The 22,348-nt window shown below is 40.5% G+C and overlaps 3 protein-coding genes across 20 annotated transcripts in view; 2 read left to right on the forward strand and 1 right to left on the reverse strand.

Annotated features, from left to right (window-relative positions):
- LOC117213639 (neurobeachin) overlaps positions 1-22,348 on the reverse strand; it is a 416,930-nt gene that overhangs the window by 25,295 nt on the left and 369,287 nt on the right. The gene's annotated exons all lie outside the window — the stretch shown is intronic.
- LOC117213642 (protein mab-21-like) lies at positions 7,187-9,594 on the forward strand. The gene has a single exon (XM_033459164.1). It carries the CDS (start codon positions 7,583-7,585, stop codon positions 8,678-8,680), a length of 1,098 nt encoding a protein of 365 aa, XP_033315055.1. The 5' UTR covers positions 7,187-7,582; the 3' UTR covers positions 8,681-9,594.
- Positions 11,187-13,439, forward strand: LOC117213641 (protein mab-21). The gene has a single exon (XM_033459163.1). The coding sequence runs from the start codon at positions 11,620-11,622 to the stop codon at positions 12,715-12,717; it is 1,098 nt and encodes a 365-aa protein (XP_033315054.1). The 5' UTR covers positions 11,187-11,619; the 3' UTR covers positions 12,718-13,439.

Below are 22,348 nucleotides of genomic sequence, written 5' to 3' on the forward strand. Positions count from 1 at the left end.
CGGGAGACGACTTTAGGGTGCAACGCACGCACATGGAAATCTAATTATTAGCACATAAGCGGTTCGAAATCTCCAGGGACCATAAATGTCGCGTCAACTCGGGAAGATTAAGTAGAACGCGTGCTGCTTGTATTAATAACTCATTAAAGAACTTTATAATATTGTCAGGAAGGGTTAATTATTGTCATCTATCGTGAGAATTTTTAGAAAATAACAGAAGATTATTATATGCAGTTATAAATGATAATTCGAACAAATATTAAGTTAAATATGTAGAGCGTTATAAATGTGTAAAAATATTTCATAGCGGAATCCAGTGGATTCCATGCGCGAGATTGTAAGAGAAGTCGGGGGTGGCTGCACAGAGCCAACCCCTAAGAACGAATGCGCAAGCTCTTCGCAAACATTGCCAGTAACTGATAAGAACGCGCCGTGATACGGAATTCATTATTTGGATGGTTGCAATCTGGCTGTAGATATGACACGCGTGCATTCTATGTTATCTCCTGAGATCATTTTCCTAATATTTATGTTCTTTATTAACTTTTATGTTCTTTATTAACATTTAACTAATATTTATGTTCTTTAGAAATGCAATGTTTTCAAAACGTACAGAACCTTTCGTCTCATGGCGATATCACTAAAGATTGCATCTCTTGGCTACTACAAAACGCACAAATAATCGGTAATAAAATCTGTACTGATTTAATCTCGAAATCTCGTCAGCTAAAACCGTTTCACAAAACTCATCAATGTCACGAAGAATTACGCGTAAAACAAACATACACAGGTATATGTATAGTTCCCATAACGCGCGCCACTAAACAAACTTACCCCATAAAACAAGAAAACAAAGATTATCCAGAAAACACTTAGCCACCATCATTCACCCAAAACACACTCTTCCACGGCAGCAACGCGACCGAAAAGTGAGTCGTTAAAATAACAGGGACACCCCTGTTCCGGCGTATCACGGGGTGCCAGCAGTCTCGCGCGACTAATATGTTTACACGTTCGATGAAGCGTCCACGGAGAGAGAGAGAGAGAGAGAGAGAGAGAAAGGGAAGAGAGAAGATGAAAAACGAAAAAGGACGGTGGTCAAAAAGAGCTGCGTCTCTGGCAGAGTGTCAAGTGGTGCGCGATTAGTGTTCCCCGTGCGGCGTTCATCTCTCAACGAAGCGAAATCGTGGCTGCGCAGCAGCGTGCTTCGACAATGGGCGTCGTGATGTAACAACATGTGTCGCGTTCACAAGGGCCCCTCGCTGCTCGCCTCTATGTACACCATAGGGCACCATAGAACCACGGGTACCACTTAGCAGCCCGGTATACAACAAACAGATTAAGCACCGGACAATAATAGACCCCCCGTCTCTCTTCGGCTGCATAGGTTCTCGAACACCCTCTTGATCGTTCTCGTGGCGCGCGAACCACTCGAAATCACGATAGCTCGAACAAAACATGGGAGGCGGAGAGAATGGTGGTTTATTCGATTCGGTGTATATGCCTGAAGTGGCCTGATCATTAATTATACGCAGCAGCAACGGGGATGAGGCTCCAGAGTTTTGTGTTTTCGGTTCTTCTGGAAAGTTAGCACTTGAGAGATGTGCATAGGCATTTTTTTTTTTCGAGAGAGAAGAAAATTTTTTTTGAGAATATAGAGGAATTCGTTGAGATTATATTTGTTTTCCTAATGAGTTTTGCGTGGGAAAGGTGGATGCGAGAAAGTAAAATCAACTTTAACTTCGTTTGTTTTATCGAAGTAGCGTTATTTTGGACACTATATAAGCGTAAGATTAAGATCTTTTATTTCTTTCTCTTGTATGACGAACACGGTAGCCATAGTAACGTGACAAACGCAACGTCAGTCGTCAAATTTCCAAGAAAGGTTGTGTCTACTCCATTCTAACGACCCTCGTTTCGTGAACGCGTCGGCTGATGCGTCGAAAACGTTCGAGAACCATCAAGACCATCCACTGCGGCAATGAGTTATACGTGCCACCTGCGTGTTCTCATACCTTTATTACCGTATCTCGCACGAGATAACGCATCGCGGCATCCGGCGCACAAAGGTCCCGGTGATGCAGCTAGTCCTGTTGCCCCTAATAAACGTAGAATTGCTACCAGAGAGACAAAGCAGTGTCTCAACCGACATCCACCGTGAATCCAACTCGTTCCTTTTGAATTTTTGCATAGATGCATTAAAAAGCATAGTTTATACGAAGACTTCTTGAAAGTGTTATACATATATCTTATAATTTCTCTGCTATGTACTTCATTTATCGCTTTCTGTGATCTGTCGCTTATTTTCGAATCGCGAAGTTATTATATTTTACACTGGCTTAAGAAGAATTAAAAATATATTTTACCTTGAAAATTTTAAATTATAGGAATAAAGAACATCACTACTGTTATTCACAATAAAAAAAAAAACTGGTTTCAAACGATGTACCAGCATCACGCACAAAGTAATACAGTAGTTAATTATTTTCCGAGAAAATATACTCATTTTCCAATATCTGTCGACAATTTATCGTCGAAGAAGGTTGATTCGTGAACGGAATACTTTCAAGTACCCGACTTGGAATGCGGATTCCTGTCTTGTCGTCAGCCTCGATGAAAGTAATTGGACAGAACGAGCCGAGCTAATGGCGCTCGGTACATGCCGAACGACGACATTTCTTCCTTTGATGAACCCATATCGGAGTGTGGGGATATTACAAAACAACGCATAACGCTATTCACTTCGACCGACAGATGCGAGTAGACCGTCACTCGATTTGGACCAGTACTTCCGTTACTGAACCATGAACCATTCACGTATCGATAATCTGGTCTACACGATCTTTATTCGATCATTACACGTTTATTAACTTAAATTTTGTCGTAAAGATTCGACACCGCGTAAAATTGTATTGGTTGCAACTAATTTATTTTAAGTAGTACTTTAAGATTTTTTAAGAGTAGTATTTTAATCGGCTTGGTGGGAAAATGGTAATTTTTCTTGTGGAAGGTCGATAGTTTAAGTAAGTTTGCAGCTGTGTTTCAACTTTGATGATGGATTTCGTTTGATGGCGAAATAATGCTAAGATTTCATAGAAAAATATATTCAAGCGCTAACGCGATATATTACTACTACTCATCTACTTACAAGAAATGAATCTATAATTATAATCAAAATCTCCAAAATATGCAATTTCAAAAGTGTCAGCGCGGAATACTATCAATTTAATTCAATTTTATAGAAATCCAAGAAAATCTATTCCAAGCATTAACTAAACCAATTAGAATTTGTCGAAATCCCAAATGAAAATTATAGGTAATAATAATCATAATTTCCACCACAAGCCTCTGTCAAAATCATACAGAGTTTCACTTCCTCGTCGCGGTGATTTCACGCACTTAACTGTACACTTGTATTCAATGTGTTATCTGCGCAAGGAATTTCGCAATTCGCGGTCGCTGTTCCGTTCGTGCAGATCGAATCGAGAGATCGGTGTTGGTTCACGTGTCATTAACCAAGGAGACCGTAAAATACACGATGGAGCTCTCCAATATTGCCGGCTGTTGGAGCTCGACGACTGAGCTCAGGATTATTCGAGGATTACGCGAGGATGTTCATCCGAGCTGATTTACAAGGCTGCCGTCTGCGTATACTTCAATTCGGCTGGCTGCCTCTTGCGAAAAGGGACTTGTCGTCGTTTCTACACTAAAATCTTATACAATGAGACGCCACGTAATAAGAGACTGTTCGAGACTTTTATACCTGTCGTGTAAAACGAGCCTTCGTAGTAGTATGTTTTGGCAAACTGCATTCAACTAGGATTGCTCTTTTGGAACTTCGATCTTTTTGGGCGCGATCGGGACATTAGATATAGTCCAGTGAATAGTGCAGTCGCTGGAAACGATCCTCGAAAATTTTACTTGGAAGTTTCGCGAATACCGAAGGCATTTTGTAGTGTTGGAAATATTCTAGAACTCTAAAACATAGGGATTTAATGAAGATATTAAAATAGTAACTGTTTGTACAAGCATATAGGTATTTTTATATATATCATTCACCTTGTTACTTATAATTTGATCTTTAAAGATTCATATAAGTTCGCGAATAAAGTACGTGTTTAAACATGAAGATCGGTTAATAACAATGATCTTTATTACGTCAAATACGAGTTATTAGTATGAAAATGACATTGAAATTGTAGAAACATCGATTATGTATGTCTATTTCAATACGCTATGGCAAAAAGAGTAATAACATGATTATACATATTTAATATGTTATTTTGTTCTGGTTACGTTGTGCAGTAATTGATATCTAATAGGAATTATTTATGTAATGCGTAATAGCAATACAATTGCAAATATATATGTATGTCTTTTGGACGAATATTAATCAGAATATGAAATTTAGATTTTCAGATTGATTGTGATTAGGTAATATATCTATTTTCTCTCTACTAATATGCTCTCTACTTCGGATTTAAAAAACAAAATTAACATATGATGATAGAAGTTTCTAGAAAATCCACACAAAATGTAATATTGTTCATTGCTGACATAAGGCACTCTATGATTTATGAATCCCCAACTAGTGACAAATCATATTACAATCAAAACATTTAAATACTGACAAGTTTCAGAAAAAGACAAGAATTCTCTTAAAAAAAGTTCATTACACATTGAAATTTATCCTTTAGCCTAATAGCGGTTCAATATAATAAAAACCTTTGGAAATTTTATGTCAAATAAAAATCGAGAACTCCAATATGAAGAATACAACATGTTACTCTCACAGCATATTTTTCTACAATTTTCTTTCAACCACTCGAAAAGCTTTCTCCACTACCAAAACATCATCGAATGAAAGACACGAAGGCATCATTTCGAAACTGAACCCGAGTTATCTTGTTGGTGTACAAATAATTCAGATTATAAACGAATTACGTCGAAACGAGATGATGAAAGGCACGTTTAGGGCACAACGAGACGCCGGGTTCTGCATTAATGCGAGGGCTGATGTAGCAGAACGTTTGACCCCTCGTCTTGCGCGAAAACAGCGCCAGGGTAAAAGACAGGGTGAGATCGAAAGGGAGAAAGAGATACACGTGCTTGACTCATGAATCAAGTCGTATTAGCGAAGGCATAGCAGGCCTGGTAGGTACCAATCTACCACTCCAACTTCGAGTAGATTGGATTTCTGAACTTTATTCGATTATCTGGAGGCGAAGCGGATAGAAACGCGTCGTTGAAGGTTTCCTCCGACTATTGTTAGAATACTAGTCCTGTGCGTCTTCGTGCGTGGAAAGTAATCACTAGTAATAGAGTAAGATTCGCGAAAAGATTCTTGGTCGTTGATTCGATTGTTAATATGATGTTGAATATTTTCGAGATTGGAGACTTTCTGGTTGATAATATCAAGATCGAGGGAAGCAAACTTCCACGTAAGAATTTTAGAAGTTAACGTCCTATAAAATTACAGCACTCGAATTAAAAGAATTCATGTGAAATACACAAAAATCTTAAAACGGGTACATTTAGATAATTATTAGTAATATGAATCCTTAAAATACACAAAAAAATATTATTTCTTTCGATAGTTTATACCATAAAAAAGATAAGTGCTAGTACGCTTATAATTAACAATTTTACTAAAATATATAGTTTGTGACCTACCCCGAATACAGAAGTTTTATTAAAAACGGTGTCCTATTCTAGAACTTCTAAACCAGAGCGTAGGTACATCCACAGGCGCTAAACCTTTTTAACACCACCCTCCAACTAAGAGCACCCTTTTCAACAGCACCAAACATTCAACAACCCCACCATTCATCAAATAAAACACCGTCTCCAACAACGTGTCTCTAGATTTTCCGATAACAAAAGGGTTAAGGAGGTCAAAGAAGAGAATCTCCGAATCTTACCTCGTCATACGAAAGCTGTAATCTCCGGAATCTTATGGGACGTTCGACGTATGGGATATCTCGGCGGGTTATCGGTATTTTTGGACGCAGGTATTCGCGTCACGAGTTTTTACGATCAACGCATAAAAGGAAAGCGGTGCATTTCACGTTGGCGGATCGCTACTCTTATTCAAAAACATCTGCCAGCGCACCGCTGCCATATTGCGGACCGCGGGGGCTGTTTTTGTTATTCGCGAGCAAACAAGAAAACGAACACAGATCTGCTTCTTATTCGGACGTCGAACATTCAAATGACCCTCACGATGGAATTATCGGCTCGAATGATCGTGCGTGGAATCCTCTCGCGATCTCATAGCCCGAACAATGCGTTCTTTCGCAACTTGTTTTTACCCTAGGAATTTATTTCCAGGGACAGTCGATGGATTGATACATCGCAGAAAAGCGTCGATGTCTCCTTGACATTAGGAATGGAAGAACAAGTGCCAAGGCATTATTGTCTTTTTTTCTACTATGTTTATGCGTCCTGCTGTTTGACGGGACAATTGTATGTATACCAACGTTCTCGATGTGCGCTTTATGCGTTTCTTACGTACACTTTTTACATTGTGATAGTTCATGGCCAAATAGCGACGGAGTTTCAGGTGAAAGCTGAGTTAAATACGCTTTATGGGTTCTACAAATATCTTAAATGGAATATATAACGTGCAAATGCACTTTAAACCGAATAAAGTTATATTTAATGAAAGAATTAACAGAATATTTCTGACTAAAAGGATGTTCAATTCTTTCGAAATAGTAGACCATCTTAAAGAAGAGAAGAAGATCTCTCTACTAGCTACTCAAAACCGGTCAACTTTAACCAATCGGATCTTTAAACGTATCGTAGCCCAGCCAAATCCTCCCCAAATTCCACTCGATATTTTGAAACTATACAATAACTCCCGTGTAATCGATACATTTCGTTCACTGTCCACAAAATTCTATCCGGACTATGTACCGCATTACCTATCCCCTTAGACCACCCTAGAGATCCTGTGTCATGTCCCTCGTTAACGACGAAAGAAACCGCGTAAATAACTAAAGCGGGATGAAGAATTCGACGGATCGAAAGGGCGAGAGGCCGTGACGGTTTGGTGTGCGCGGTCGGTCGGCACCGGGTCGAGACAGAGAGAGCGATAGAGAGAGAGAGAGAGAGAGAAGAAACGACAGGAGGCGTGGCAAAACCGCGCACACTCCACGTGACCCTGTCGTTCCGGAAGGCGGGACTTCGGGAGCCGGCACACAATTACAAGGGCAGTAGAACGGGCTGGTGGTCGCCGGTGCTCTCTCTGTCGTCGCGCGCGCGGAGCACCTCGAGTCGCGCTCGTTCCACGAACAACACCTGCCGCCGCCGATCGCCGTACATTCGTGCACGCTTTGTTCGTCCTCTTGCCTGTGACTCCTTCTCGAAAGTGCTAACCCTATTTGTCATCGTCGTAATCGATCGATCAGACCATTTTAGGGAGAAAGATACCTGGACCGAAAAAAGCTCGGTATCATGGATCGTAAAAGCAAATTAATCGAAGAAACGCGCGTCCACGCGAAAGAATGAGACTCGCCGGTTCCAGAGAAGCGACTGCAAAGAATCTTCGTTGATATCGATTAAAGGATATTAAGGCAAGATGTTGCTACCTCAAGATATGATGGCAGCCCAGTCGAAGATGCTGTATCAGATGAACAAGTATTATGGCGAGCGGGTGCAGGCTCGAATGGGCCAAGTACAAAAGACCATCCGGGAAGTGTGCAAGGTGGTGCAGGAGGTTTTGAAGGAGGTCGAGGTTCAAGAACCACGGTTTATCTCCTCCTTGACCGAGTGCAACGGCCGCTACGAGGGCCTCGAGGTTATCTCACCCGGCGAATTCGAGGTGGTCCTCTACCTGAACCAGATGGGAGTATTCAACTTCGTCGACGACGGCACCCTGCCGGGTTGCGCGGTGTTGAAACTCAGCGACGGTCGGAAGAGGTCCATGTCGCTCTGGGTGGAGTTCATCACCGCCTCCGGCTACCTGTCCGCAAGGAAGATTCGTTCGAGATTTCAAACACTGGTGGCACAAGCTTGCGATAAGTGTGCCTACAGGGACTCCGTGAAGATGATAGCGGACACCACGGAGGTAAAGCTTCGTATCAGAGAGAGATACGTGGTGCAGATCACGCCGGCGTTTAAATGTTCCGGCGTGTGGCCAAGATCGGCGGCGCACTGGCCGATTCCTCATATACCGTGGCCGCATCCGAACCTTGTGGCGGAGGTTAAGACGGAAGGATTCGACCTGCTGTCAAAAGAGAGCGTGGCGCTTCAAGGAAAACAGTCGGCCATGGAGGGTGACGCCTGGGTTCTCTCATTCACGGAGGCAGAAACGAGATTGTTGCAAGGTGGCTGTCGTAGACGATGCTTAAGCATCTTGAAGACTTTGAGGGACAGACACCTGGATCTTCCGGGAAATCCAGTGACCAGTTATCATATGAAGACGTTGTTGCTCTACGAATGCGAGAAACATCCCTTGGAAACCGAGTGGGACGAAGGATGTTTGGCAGATCGCATTAACGGAATCTTCCTGCAGCTGATATCCTGCCTTCAGTGTCGAAGATGTCCTCATTATTTCCTGCCTAATCTGGATCTGTTCAAAGGAAAGTCGCCAAGCGGCTTGGAAAACGCGGCTAAACAAGTGTGGAGACTGACGAGAGAATTACTAACCAACAGTCGTGCACTGGAGAAACTTTAGCTGAACTGGGAATTTCGCTTTTGAAGTTCCAAATTGAGGAATATAATAAAGAGAAAGACAGAGACAAGCGAAAGTTGGAGGAACGTTGGAGGAACGTTGAAGGATTCGGTGACTCGCGTGAATCACGATTTTCAGGATGCTGCTTTCGCGACAGTTCTTTGCCTGCTTTTTACCCTCGTAAACGTGGGAAACCTACTTTCACTCGCTATCTTCTTGCACACGCTGCAGCGTACCAGGGTATAGGGACGGTGTAACAAGTTTCATTACGGTTATCCCTTTCCTCTTCCTTTCTTCTCTTTTTCTATTATTTAATAGTTTTTAAACCATGGTACGAATAATGCGAGTCAAACGTTGTTCAGTGCAACGTTTCGTTCCAGTGCAATATCGTACAGCCAGTGTCCTGTTTCGTACGAAAGCAATTGTTGCTAGGTTCTACGTTGATTTTGTATAAATCGAATATTTCATTTCGAAATGGGCACGTTAAATTTTGTAGACTGAATCGAATGTTAATCGAGGTGTCCACCGATCATTAGAAATACGTACTAGTTTGGAAGATATTAGTATTACTGCGTTTTTTATACGACTGAAGCTTTCGCTTGGAGCGGAATCTCCTGCTTATTAACGCAGCTCGAACGATTTTTCTACGTAGCGTTGCAGTATGCGAGAGATTAAATAGATACTCGGTTAGCTACTCTTATTCGTCTAATGGCTAATGTGAATTGTCGTGTGATCCGTTATCGTTAAATTAATCTAATGTTTATGATCGGTTAGCAATCGAGCTGCCGACGGTAGCTTGGCCACCATATTGTTGTATGTACATAATTCTTTATATTATTTAAACGATATTTATTTCTCAAGAGAATCGCTGTTCGAACACATAATGTAAATATAAACTAATAAATGCATTTCGTCTCATAATAAGAATGCATGTAATTGATTTGAAACCTTTGCTTCGAGTTACTGTGATTAATATGAGATTATTAAAACTTGAATTTTTAACATCATAAATATTTTAAATCGAAAAAGATGGAAATTAATTGTTTGAATTAATAAATCATATGTCTTCAAAAACATCCCTAAACTTTTCCTTCATTCTTAAGAACTATCCAAATAATTTTCTTTCATCGTATAAATCAATCGGAAAACGGAGAATTTCAATAAACCGGTAACTGAATTGTTTCTCAACAATTGTTTCTCCCACCAAAGTAACTTTAGTCCAATAGTGGCGTGTATTTTATGTAACTTTCAATACAAATCTAACGATGCATTAGAAGAATCAGTGAATATTAACAATTCTGACGACGATCCTCTACAGCTAGACTGAAGTTGATAAAAGACTGTCGCTTAATTCAAATCTCTTTCACAACTATCCTCCCATAACAATCTTTCTATCAAACATAAAATTTGCATTCCAAATAACGAGATCCGAAATTTCGTACAGTCGTCCGATTTCAATCGTAGCCAGTTCTAAACGAGAACATAAAAACCATCACGGCGTAATTATTATCTACGATATTAACACTCGTGCGCAGGATGCCGAAACGACCTCGTCAAAGGCATCGCTACCGAGTTTCATGGTCATTATACGCCTACGAGGCGCGAGCCGTGTCCCTTATCTTAATTCTTCCCAGAAACTTCCATCCTTATCTTCCCAGCGCAATGACATTCGTTAACCGCTGCCACTCACTCTCTGCACGCCGATCGTTTGGGAATTTACGTTATTATTATTGGCCCGTAAAAACAAAGTGAGAGGAAAACGTTGGAACCGGAGAGCTCGCGCTCGCGAGCGGCAACACTTTACGCGCGCCGTATCGGGCAGTTGCCTCGCGATTTACAAGCCTTAATGGGAGAGTTATCGTTGTCGTCGTTAAATGTACATTTTATACGGAGCTTTTTTCGCCGCGTGCGTCCGGTCCTCAATAAAAACGCTCGTAAACGAAACTGTGCCCCATCTTCGATAACTCAACCGACCGCGTCAGCGTCGCGCGCGAATTTCTTATTTCAAGTCGAAGCACCTTTTCGCGAAATGTTACCGGGACCATATAGATAGCGACAGAGTAGTATCGTTCGAGGAAACCACGAAAACCATATCCGACCGAACGAAGATCGGGAATCGACAAACCAGAAACAACTAAAAATCCGCCACGACTACGACTAGGTTTCTTCGCTTAAGTAACGAAGCGTGATCGGCGAATCTTCCACCATGACGAAAATTTGGGGGTTCGAAGGGGTTGCGGAGGAATGGCCGAGCCCCATGGTATCTATGAGCACGAAATAAAACGAGTCGGATCTGCATAATTCATGGGGGAAAAGGGGTTTGCGTTTGGGGTTAGCCGCCGCCGCCGCCGCTCCGTTCGTCCTTCGGCGAGGCGTTTGTAACATATAGATAGAACGGTTCGTGCGGATCGATCCGGTCGGCGCACCACGACAGGCCACGCCTGCGCGGTTAGTGCGTCACGGGATTGGTCGAACCGCGCGGTATAAGGCGTAGCCTGTCGGAGGGACCACCTAGGCCACCGCACGTCTTCGTACGACTCGAAGAGCGGGTGGCGCGGAGGAGGTGAACGACAGCGCAGTCGACTATCTGCTCCGGCACGGAGTCGCTCGTACACCTTTTCCTCTCGCTACTCGTTCGTGTCTCCGCCGCAAGGACCGGCGTCCTTAAGCGACGCGACGCGCGAGGAACATCGTCATTTTTTTTTCAAGAACCAACGGGGTCAATTCTCGATTCGTTTCTCAGGTATCGAGTAGTTGGACTTGAAACGCAAAGCTAGTGAGATAGGAGGAAGACGGAGGAGCAAATGGAAAGGGAGCGAAGAAGAACTTTCGATTAAAATCGCAAGAAAATTCATCGTTTGGAAAGTTTTGAGGCAGAATGCGGTAAAAGAAAATAGCAACCGCGACAGAGAAGCCTTCGAAGGCTTCAGGCCGCCGCAGCGATGCTGTTGCCGGCTGATATGCTGTCGGCCCAATCCAAGATGGTGTACCAAATCAACAAGTACTTCGGAGAACGCGTGATGACTAGAAAGAGTCAGGTGATGAAGACGATTCAAGAAGTGTGTCGCGTGGTTCAAGACGTTCTGAAGGAAGTCGAGGTACAGGAGCCGAGGTTCATCTCCTCTTTGACCGACTACAATGGTCGCTTCGACGGTCTGGACGTGATATCTCCGACGGAATTCGAGATCGTGATCTACCTAAATCAAATGGGGGTACTGAATTTCGTAGACGATGGAACATTGCCGGGATGCGCGGTGTTGAAGCTCAGCGACGGTCGAAAGCGATCCATGTCCCTCTGGGTGGAGTTCATCACCGCGTCCGGCTACCTGTCCGCCCGGAAAATCCGTTCGAGATTTCAAACTCTGGTAGCACAGGCTTGTGATAAGTGTGCCTACAGGGACTCGGTAAAAATGATAGCAGATACAACAGAAGTGAAACTTCGAATCAGAGAGCGGTACGTGGTACAAATTACGCCAGCGTTCAAATGCGCTGGTCTGTGGCCCAGGTCAGCTTCTCACTGGCCCATCGCACATATACCTTGGCCACATCCTAATATCGTGGCTGAAGTGAAGACAGAAGGCTTCGACATGTTGTCGAAGGAGTGCATTGGTTTGCAAGGGAAACAGTCCGCTATGGAGGGCGACGCCTGGGCGTTATCGTTCATAGACGCGGAGAATCGTTTGCTTCAGGGTGGCAGTAGAAAGCGTTGTTTAAGCATTTTGAAAACTCTCAGGGACAGACATCTCGATCTACCTGGGAACCCGGTTACCAGCTATCATATGAAAACCTTATTATTGTACGAGTGCGAGAAACACCCGCACGAAGCAGAATGGGACGAAACGTGCATAGCAGATCGAATTAATGGCATTCTTTTGCAACTGATCTCCTGTCTGCAGTGTCGCAGATGCCCACATTATTTTTTGCCAAACTTGGATCTATTTAAGGGCAAGTCGCCTAGTGGTTTAGAGAACGCGGCGAAACAAGTGTGGAGACTCACCAGGGAACTATTAACGAATAGTCGAGCTCTGGAAAAGCTGTAGCGAAGAAAAATTCTGATGTGTATGGATCACCAAGAGCGAGGGAGTATTTGCTATTTCGAGCTCTATGAATTAATCAAAGGAGCGATCGAATGAAACGCTGAGATCAAAGAAGATCGTTTTCCATTCAGCGATCTTATATATTGGAAACGCGAGTTGAAATGGAAACCTAAACTTCTGGACACCGCCGGAAGAATTTTCAAGAAGCTGCTCGGCCATTCTCGTTTGCAAGTTGCGCTGTGTGTGCTCGAAAGAGAAAATACGCGTGTGTGATTTTGTGATTCACGAAGCCCGAGGACGATCGAACCAGTGCCATAAATACGCCGACGTCGAGAGTCTCCGTTTTAGTTTCGAGTCGCCGCGCCGACGGCAGCTATGTTGAATTACGATACTCGAACGATACCTAACTCTTAACCGGTGTTACTCGATTTGTTGCTCCATTCCGTTGTTATATCGTTTCGTTTTAATTAAAATATGTTAAAGGCACCGTCGAACATTCGAGGAAGAAACAAGTGATTCGACGTAAATCTAAAATTATTTATGATTATAAATGAAGTTAGGAATGAAAAATTACGGCAGAGTCATCGGTTACGGGTTATGCTTAATTTCCTTCTCTGATCGAACTGTCCCTTTTCTCCTGTCATTATGTACATACTATTTGAAAGATATTTATTGAAAGTGTACACGAGGTATGTGAAATACAATGCTATTTATATGGAACCGTATCCAAAGTCGTCATTTTCGTCTGTCAAGAGCAGAACACCCACTCCTTACCTACTCGAAATTTACACGGGAATCGAACTCGCGTAAATATTCTTTGGACGTATCATTAAATGGTTCGCGTACGTTAATGTCGTTGGTTAGCTCTCGTAAATTTTGTTTTCGCGCTTTTTCACCGCCGGAGAAACGGAACTTAAAATTAAATAGAATCTCTCGTCGTTCGATTCAGCTGCTTTTCAGTGGATATTTCGATAAAGTATTCAGGCAAGTGTATTTTTTTTTTGTGTTTAGTCTTCGCTTTAAACAGATTGCTGTCGCCACAGCAATCTTCCATTTGTCTTTACTATATAAAATTGAATAGAAATAAAGTTTGCAGTGAGAGAAAAGAAGCTTCTAGTCGTGATGATATGGATTATAAACGTGAGTTACTACTTCTCACGTTATTGCCAGTGTCGTATTATTGTTCTTGTTTTTTCCTGCCCGGTTTTGTTTGCTGATAGGCAAATTGCACCTTAACAGGACGGGGGACTCATTCGTTATTTATATAACCGGGTTATACTAGTTTCTGAACTTATACACAGTTAACCATGTTTGTCATCAGGCACGAAAACTACACTTGTTACATGTAATTTTTATTAGTTCTGTGAATAACGAATTTTGTTCTGTGAAAGAAATGTTGCATTGAAATTCTTTGGGGATTATGTAACGTCCCAGCTATGGTTCTTGATAAATTTTAAAAGCTACATTAAGATGAAGAGGAAAAATGGAACTTAAGCTAATACTAAAATTTGAAACTCCATAGAAAAGTACCATATTTTAATTGTTACAGAGTGCCTAATATTCGAACTGAGAGATTCAATTAAGTGATATGTTTCACCGATTTAATATCTTGAAAGTATTCTTTTGTATCGTGAAATCTGAAATTCTCACAAAATACATTCTTCTGTACGAGTAGAGAATATGTTAAACTATGTAAAAATTTTCACTATGAAATTTTTACATTATCACTCATGATAAAACTAGAAATAAAACTAACTATTCGAATAGTCTTGCATATGACACATATGCAATGTACATACATATATATATATATGCATAATAAGCAAAAATGATGAAAACGAACGAAAAAAATGTTATCTATTAGCCAATTACCGTTCTGTTATTTTACATTATGTTTTTCCTAATTTTCGTTCGTGTCAATTACAAGAAGATATAGGGATGAGTATGCAACGACACTTTAAATACAACCTGTTCGTTAGCTTAGTAATCGTCGGATTAGCAAAAATTAGGATCGTAGAATGTACGAAGCGGATGTACGCGTGTAATCGATTTGCGGATGCGAACGTCCGCGTGAGTGATGTGAAGCAGCGGAAAACTGGCAACAATTCAAACAAAAATCGCTAATATCCGTGTTTACAGTGCGTGCATCAAGAAAATTTCAAATAGTCGTTTGTTACGCGTTTAATTTATACGTTCGCAAAATCCACCATAAGCTGTAAGCGTCCGTAAGTGTAAACGTCCAATGGAATCATATCGGTTATCGATCAAGAAATAGTCACAGTCATAGTATATTAATTAATATTTCTGTCTAATATGCAAACAGACCTGATTAATCATGACTCGCGACTGTTACATAAGTGTTCGCCGAGTTCCGAATAAAATAAGTAAAATTAGAGCAAAACCGCGTCCATGTTTTGAAATTATCGTTGTATTTAGTCAAGTTACTCGTTGATTCGTTTCCATATTATTTTCGAGTTGTTTATAAAAATCTAAACGTGACCACTAGCTGTTAAGAATGGGAAATTGCTTTAATTTGTTCTAGTCTTATATTAAATTAGTTTCATAGTGGATGCTTAGGGTAATTAGAAGAGAATTAAGTGATTTTTTCGTTGAAAACCATTTTTCACGTTGGAAGTGCATGGTTTGAATATTACGTCGCACTTTCTTAATTACCAATTTATAATATCATAAACATTTTTTAGGTATATTATATGCTACTAGTAGACTTTTATGCGTTTTAGAATGCGAACTAGACAGTTTCTCTTTAACTTTCTATTTTCCGAAAGAAATTTTTTTCTTGTACAAATATAGAAATAGAAAATATTTATCGCGTGTTAGATTTTCATGAAAAATTCGCGTGTCGTTGGTCTTTAGTTTAACGCTAATCTCGCGATCGGCGGCATTCTAGTCAACTAACGAACGAATAGAACGCGATTATTCGAAGAATAAGCAACCATGCGACGATTTCGTCAATCTCTAAGCATGAAACGAGAAGAAAATGATGAAATAGAAATGGAAAATACATAATTTAAATTAAGGACGAAAACAAGCGACGCACGCGACAATATTAACAAGCTCCTTTGCCAAATTTACAATTTCGTAGCGTGAACATTATCGCCGGTCCGTGGTTGCGTTCGTGGATTAAATATTAAGCAGTCATGCGTGCGACAAATTACCACGGTGAATAAATTTACATATTTATCTAGTTAATACCACGACTTTCAGTAGAAGGAAAACAAAAGTTGACTGGTAAGTTCGTCGAAAAAGCCTTCAGTGAACAACGAAGAAACTCTATAAGCATACCACAATTCCAGTGCAATTTTATTAATAAATCTTTTCCGATCTAAAAAAAAAAATACGTTAGATCACCGTTAAGGAATTTTTCGATTTTCCCCCGAAAGAAAAAAGAAATGTATTTTCTGAACTCATGTTATGTCTGGATTGTGCAGAATTATTGAATGCAGATGCAGAATACAAAATTATTTTGGTTTTTGTAATTCAATGTATGCAAGATTCAGTTTATCGAGCGGGAAATAGTATTGACAAGATGATTTAAATCGTATACCTATTGAAATTCAAATTGTTCAAATTATTCCAAATTAACTCAAATCTAATTCATCAGAAGATATTATCGTATTTTTCGAATCCTCTCAAGATCGTAGATATTTCTTTCGTAAGAAGTTATATGTATATATTCTTCTCCATCGTATCTCGCGAAGAATGTTAAGATGTATTTGACTATTTTTACGTCCCAACAAATGATTTAAAAATAAAGTGACCCAGGCCAAACAACGTTTTCTACCGCATCCCAATCGTATTAATACTTTCTTTCTTTTAATATAATATAATATAATCTTTTATCCCTTCTCTACGATCGAGTGCCTTCAAGTACCTCCTACGTACCTCCCCCACAAGACTCCAGAACACGCGTCCTCCTTTTCGAAGCCAGTTTCTCGCGGTGAGTAAAGCACATTACGAAATTCGGCGTACTCGCCAAGGAGGAAGCGGGGAAAAAATTATGGCCGCGAAGCCGTCGAAATTATCAAAGTGGCGAGAATCGCGGAGGAACGATGAGGTCCCCACGTAAAAAGGAAAAGAAAAAAAAAACAGAAAAAATGAAAGAAAAAGTAAAAGGAAGGGAAGAGGAAAGATCCAGACACGGTATGCTAATGAAGCCAGCCGTTTTCCTTGTTTTTGCCGCGATGTTCTTTGCGAAGCCCGCAACAGATTCGACGCGTCGAGCCGCCTCTCACGGTCCACGATGGGCGATCTCGAGATCGATCTTAGCCGTGGACCCCCGTGAAAACACTGTCTCAAGATCCGCGGAAACGGGTTTCTTGATTGGCGGTATCGATCCTTAAAGATAATCGAAGAGAAACTGAGACAAGACAACATGTGGTGGATGAACGTCTGCTTCTTTTCTTGGGATGGACGTTCACGAGTCATCCTCTTTATTTCTCTCTCGTTCGCTCGAAGAATTTTCGAAACGAAAAGAGACTACAATTAAAAGCAAATTTGAATTACGAAAGCTTACACGAATGTCACAATATTAGAATCGAACGATGTTTTACGGTATTAATTCATCTTAATTCTTTGGAATTTGAGTTGCATTCTACATGTTATATCTTAGTTTAAGTGGTGCGAACTGGTTCGTGTATAGTAAACTACTTTCAAAAGCTGTTTGTAGTTGTACGCGCAGTAATGTTCTCCTTTTCCTTATCTAGGTATAGAATACCGTGTTCTAATATCCTACCTAATTTTTATCTAGGCGAAACACTTCGATACTCAGGAAATCGTTAACAAATTCTACAGTGGCGATTATTTACTGACAATCTATTTGTCTACCTGTTTTCTTTTTTTTATCAATGTTGATAAAGTCCAAGCAATCATGACACTAAAAATAGGAGTCGTCCATTTTTAACAACGTGCGATTTAAACGTTATATGCATGTGTATCTATGTTCTTAGTTTTCTTGTTATTATTGTATGCATTTATTTTAACCTTTTATTATTACAGTTTTAACGAGCCATCCGTTTCAGCTAGTTATTAATTCTTATCTTTCCCATCAAAATTGAAAATTATAATATACTATAATTTACTTGTTTTACAAACAAGGAAACATCCAGTTACAGAGGGTTAAGGGAAAGTAGGGATAAAAAGAAGTTAATAAGAGATTTTTTTGCTGATCATCGGCTAATTACATACTTGGCCATTTTGTAATCTTAGGTAAATTGCAAATAAGCTCGCCATATATAACTAGAATGCCAATTGCAGGAACACGGGCAGTATATGTTGGCAATAATTTATCCATCCATTTTCTCTGCACAAATCGAGGATACGCATTAGCGCTATCATGATCGTTTCCACCAAATCGCACTCCACTAAACTTTTATTTATCTACATTGGAAGGAACTAGTCGATAATACCTGCGCATTCAAGGAAAAACATGCAACTCGATATTTTCTTACTTAAAACGTTCTGCTTAATATTCTTTTACTTTTCAAGTAATGTTGAAATATTTCAAGTTACTCTTCCTTTTAGTTTATAAGAAAAGCCACAATTATACAAGCTGTTACGAGATAATTACTGAATATTCTAAACTAATCGAAGGAAAACGAGAAAGTGGGAAATCGTTAGTTTCTTTTTTTTTCACTTCTGAGATGGTAGATAGGACATCTTAACTAAGAGCAAGATTATAATACAGGTTTTCAAAGTCAACGGAACAGAAAAAAATGAACGAAACAACTCGCGAACGCGAGGAAACTCTATCCAGGAAATATCTTTTTAATGTAAAAGAGAAAAGAGACAGAAGAGAATATATACGGGACACAAAGAAGAAGCAGAGCACAGAGGAACAGAAAACACAAGAAGAAGAGCGTAGGCAGAGAGGCCGCGGTCGCGGCTCGTCCTCCGGTTCTTCGCGGCTGGTCCACACGGCTGCCGAGACCTCCACCGCTATAAAACGCTCAGATAAAGCCGCGATGTTTATATGCGTGGATCGCAGCGAGAGGAGTGCCGTGTAGAAGGAAAGATATACCTGCCCGCGTGCGGCCGCCGACCAAATAATAAGACAAAAGCCGGGGGTGGACGACGCGGAGGAACAAGTAAAGGGCCAGGACTCGCGAATCCAGGGACCGATCGACAAGGACGGAGGAACGAACAAGGAGGGAAGGAAGCCAAGAGAAGAAAGCGGTGTTCGATATTATTCGAATAAATTTTCGTTTGAACGAAGAACAGAATTTTATAAAATAAGATATCCATTATTTGTTCATCCAATTTCTTATTTATTTGATGGTTGTTTTTTTCATTCAATGTAATTATTTTTCGATTCATTTCGGAGAGAATGTTTGGATTCGTCGCTAACGCTAAAAAATGCTTTTCTCTGACGTACTAATCAGTGTTTTACTTTACGAAGTAGGAAATTATAAAAACAAACGAGGATAGAGCTAACATTGAGAAATTTTGAGAAAGTCAAAACACGCGTCCAACATAGGGGAGTATCGGAGACAGCAAACTGATCGAAAGGGTGCGACGGGTGCGCGAACAGAAAAGAAGATAACCAGACAGGAATGCACGGATGAATACGCCACATTGCAGAGGCTGTAGGTAGAGCTATGCTTATCTTAGAGGCTCTGGCTCTCATTAAACTGCCTCTCTCCGCTTCATCGACAGCTTCGATCGATCGTACGGATCGCAGCCAACCTGCCATGTACGTCAATCTTCGTGCATATGTGCTGACGTTCGTTGACGAGTGTGTGTGGGCGTAAAAAGAAGATCGACAGGCTGATCATTCAAAGGACATGCGTCAGTTTCGTTATCGTACTTAAAATTTTGTTAACCCTCAATTGGATCGCAAGGCGCCGATAAGAATTTAGGTTAAATTATATACTTAGTTGTTTTACGCGATAAAAGTCACCATAATATTTATCGCTAACTATTGTAAAATGTAGGACACAGATTAAAATTAGGTATCCTATACTTAAAACTTTTTACCTCTGCGAATAAACCATCAGAACAAAAATCTACTTCGCCAACATACTATATCGATGATTATAGAAAAAGCGAAAGGCACTTTCCGAAAAGCGGTCCAACGTTCCGAGATCAAAATGATCGTAGACTTATAAATTATCATGAACTTTTAAATTTCAACATTTTCGACCATAGTAACCGCAGCAACAAATGGCATTCGATCGACGAAACGGCAGATTCCGTGAAAAGGGATCCAGAAAATATTTTTCAGATCGGTGGCATAATTATTTCAACGAGACCCGTCCATTCATTTCATTGTCCAACATGTCGCATCCTCGACATCCCCGAGTTTTATTGGCGGTCCCGGGAACGCGGTCGTGCTCCCTCGCGCGCTCGCACACACGTTTCACCCCTTTTCGGCCCTGCCGGCCAAAGAGGAGAAAAAGAGAAGAGACAAGGGCCTTACCTACCGATCGGTAACGCGATACCCCACGAACGATTCCTTTTTCTCCTGTGATGCACGCGCGTAAGACCGAGCAGCGACACGCTGAGACCGCTCGAGCCTTCGAGCCGGCAAAACGAGATTGTAAAAATAACGCGGGTGTCCCCGCTCGCACCCCCGTTCCCATGTCGCGGCTTCAAATCATGTCGAAAACAGGGGGAAAATATAGGCTTTGAAATTCGAAACTTTTTTAGAGTGCACTGTTTCAGAGGGGGAATATAAGTACGATGGGGCGGATGCAGGATTGCAGATGAATCAGGTTTTGCAGGTTCTATATTGCGCGTTGATAAATATTCGCTAATTTTTGGGAATTTTTGTTTGCAAATACGTTTACCATACGAATCGATGTCTATATATTGATTGTTGTTAGACTGCGGGTATTTATGCCATAAAATTCGGTGTTTATAAAGTTAATTAAAGAAATGGCGTGAAGGCAGACGTAACATGTGCTATACTATTCATATTTTTACACGTTCTAGTGATTCGTATTAGAATGCTGGCGTTTTAATAAGGAACACGATAGTTCTACTTGAAAATTCAAAGATGCTCGATGAATTAACTTGCCTGATCGTGCGCATGAAATCGTATTTTGTATTTCCTAGATCGTTTCATTAGCTATTCCATGGAATTATATGCATAGCGTATAGCGACTCCGTGTGATTTTAAACGAAAATGGTTGAACCCAAAGTCAAGGAGACAGAATTTATGCAGTTCTTAATCTTGTGCAGTCTGGTGGTTTCGTTCCAACTGAGTATAAAAGGCGGCCGTCTAAGCCGATTGGCTGTTGGAAATAGAGGGATAGTACTTTTATGTAGGCTAATTAGTAAGATGGAGGATACTTGGAGTGAAAAGATTAATCACAGCGTAGTGTGACATAAAGCTGCGAGTGAAAGAAAAAATTACGAGCCAATAGATAGATAGAATTTTTACATACAGAAGGATAATCACGCAAAAAGCTGATTTGTTATTGAAATTCATGAAGCTGAACAAATTCCGGGAACGCAATTGAAAAACGTGCATATCCGTGTTTCGTAAGAAGTGTCTGGCCATTTTACTATGAAAGCCATTGCAACATGCAACCATGTCAACTGTATATTCAATAGAATAAATGTACCTATTCGTATACGTTGTAGCGTAATTTATTTCTTTTCAATGCAAATGCAGGCTGGTTTTGATTCTTATTCATTTATTACGTTAGTTAAGCGGCGTAGTAAATGTATCTTCTCAACGTAAGTTATTGAAATAGTTTTATTCTGAGAATGTTTTCGAATATGCATTATACAAATACTGGACCCTACTTGATATTTACGTACTTACATGTACTTCTAAGATAGCGAGATTTTAATAGCAATCGATATTAATATTAGCTACCTTCTTTGGTACTAGATGTTTGAAAGAATCGACGTCACGGTAGCGTAGCTGGTTCTGATAAAACTGGAATGTCGAAATAAATACTGTCATCGTGGCTCTCGTAGAAACCACTTTTCTTCAATGGTAATATAGAGATATAGATATCATCAACGAATTACCATCTAAACAAGAATTTCTGTTACTTGTTTTAACACTAAGCTACATAATGGGCACTAAAAACTTTGAACGTTATATAATAATTTAAAGCGAAAACTATAAATTGGTTTTCATCGTAATAGTTTGAAACTTACACTGTCACAAAAAAACAAAAAAAAAAAAAAAACAAATCTAGCTTTTAATACACTGTTGGCCGACTATTTTATGCAAAAACTAACAATTTATGTTGCTGAATGTCGTTAATTGCCAGATGGGAGGATAAGCACGAGTAGTAGTAGTAAATAATAAAAACTTCGCTTTATAAATTAATTTCTTTTTTCTCACCTTAAAAGAATAAAAGCTATAGAACATTCTGATCAATAACGGAAGGAGATCATTAAAACTCCCTCAAAATAGGAAAACATTTCTCTCAAGCGACACTTCCTTGGTCACATGTGCGCTTTCGCCAACATGTTAGCCGACCCACTACTCGAGACCACTTACCAGCGACATTATCCTACGAACCGTCACAGCTTTATGAGCAAAACCACTTAGTGTATCGCTGGCGCAAGAGGTTGGGGTCATCGCATGCGTATGAAACATTGATGAAGTCGAGGTCGGGGTGATACGCTGCGTCTTGGACTCATGAAAATATTG

Source organism: Bombus bifarius, unplaced genomic scaffold, assembly GCF_011952205.1.
Source record: "Bombus bifarius isolate JDL3187 unplaced genomic scaffold, Bbif_JDL3187 scf7180000009125, whole genome shotgun sequence".
Lineage (NCBI taxonomy): Eukaryota > Metazoa > Arthropoda > Insecta > Hymenoptera > Apidae > Bombus > Bombus bifarius.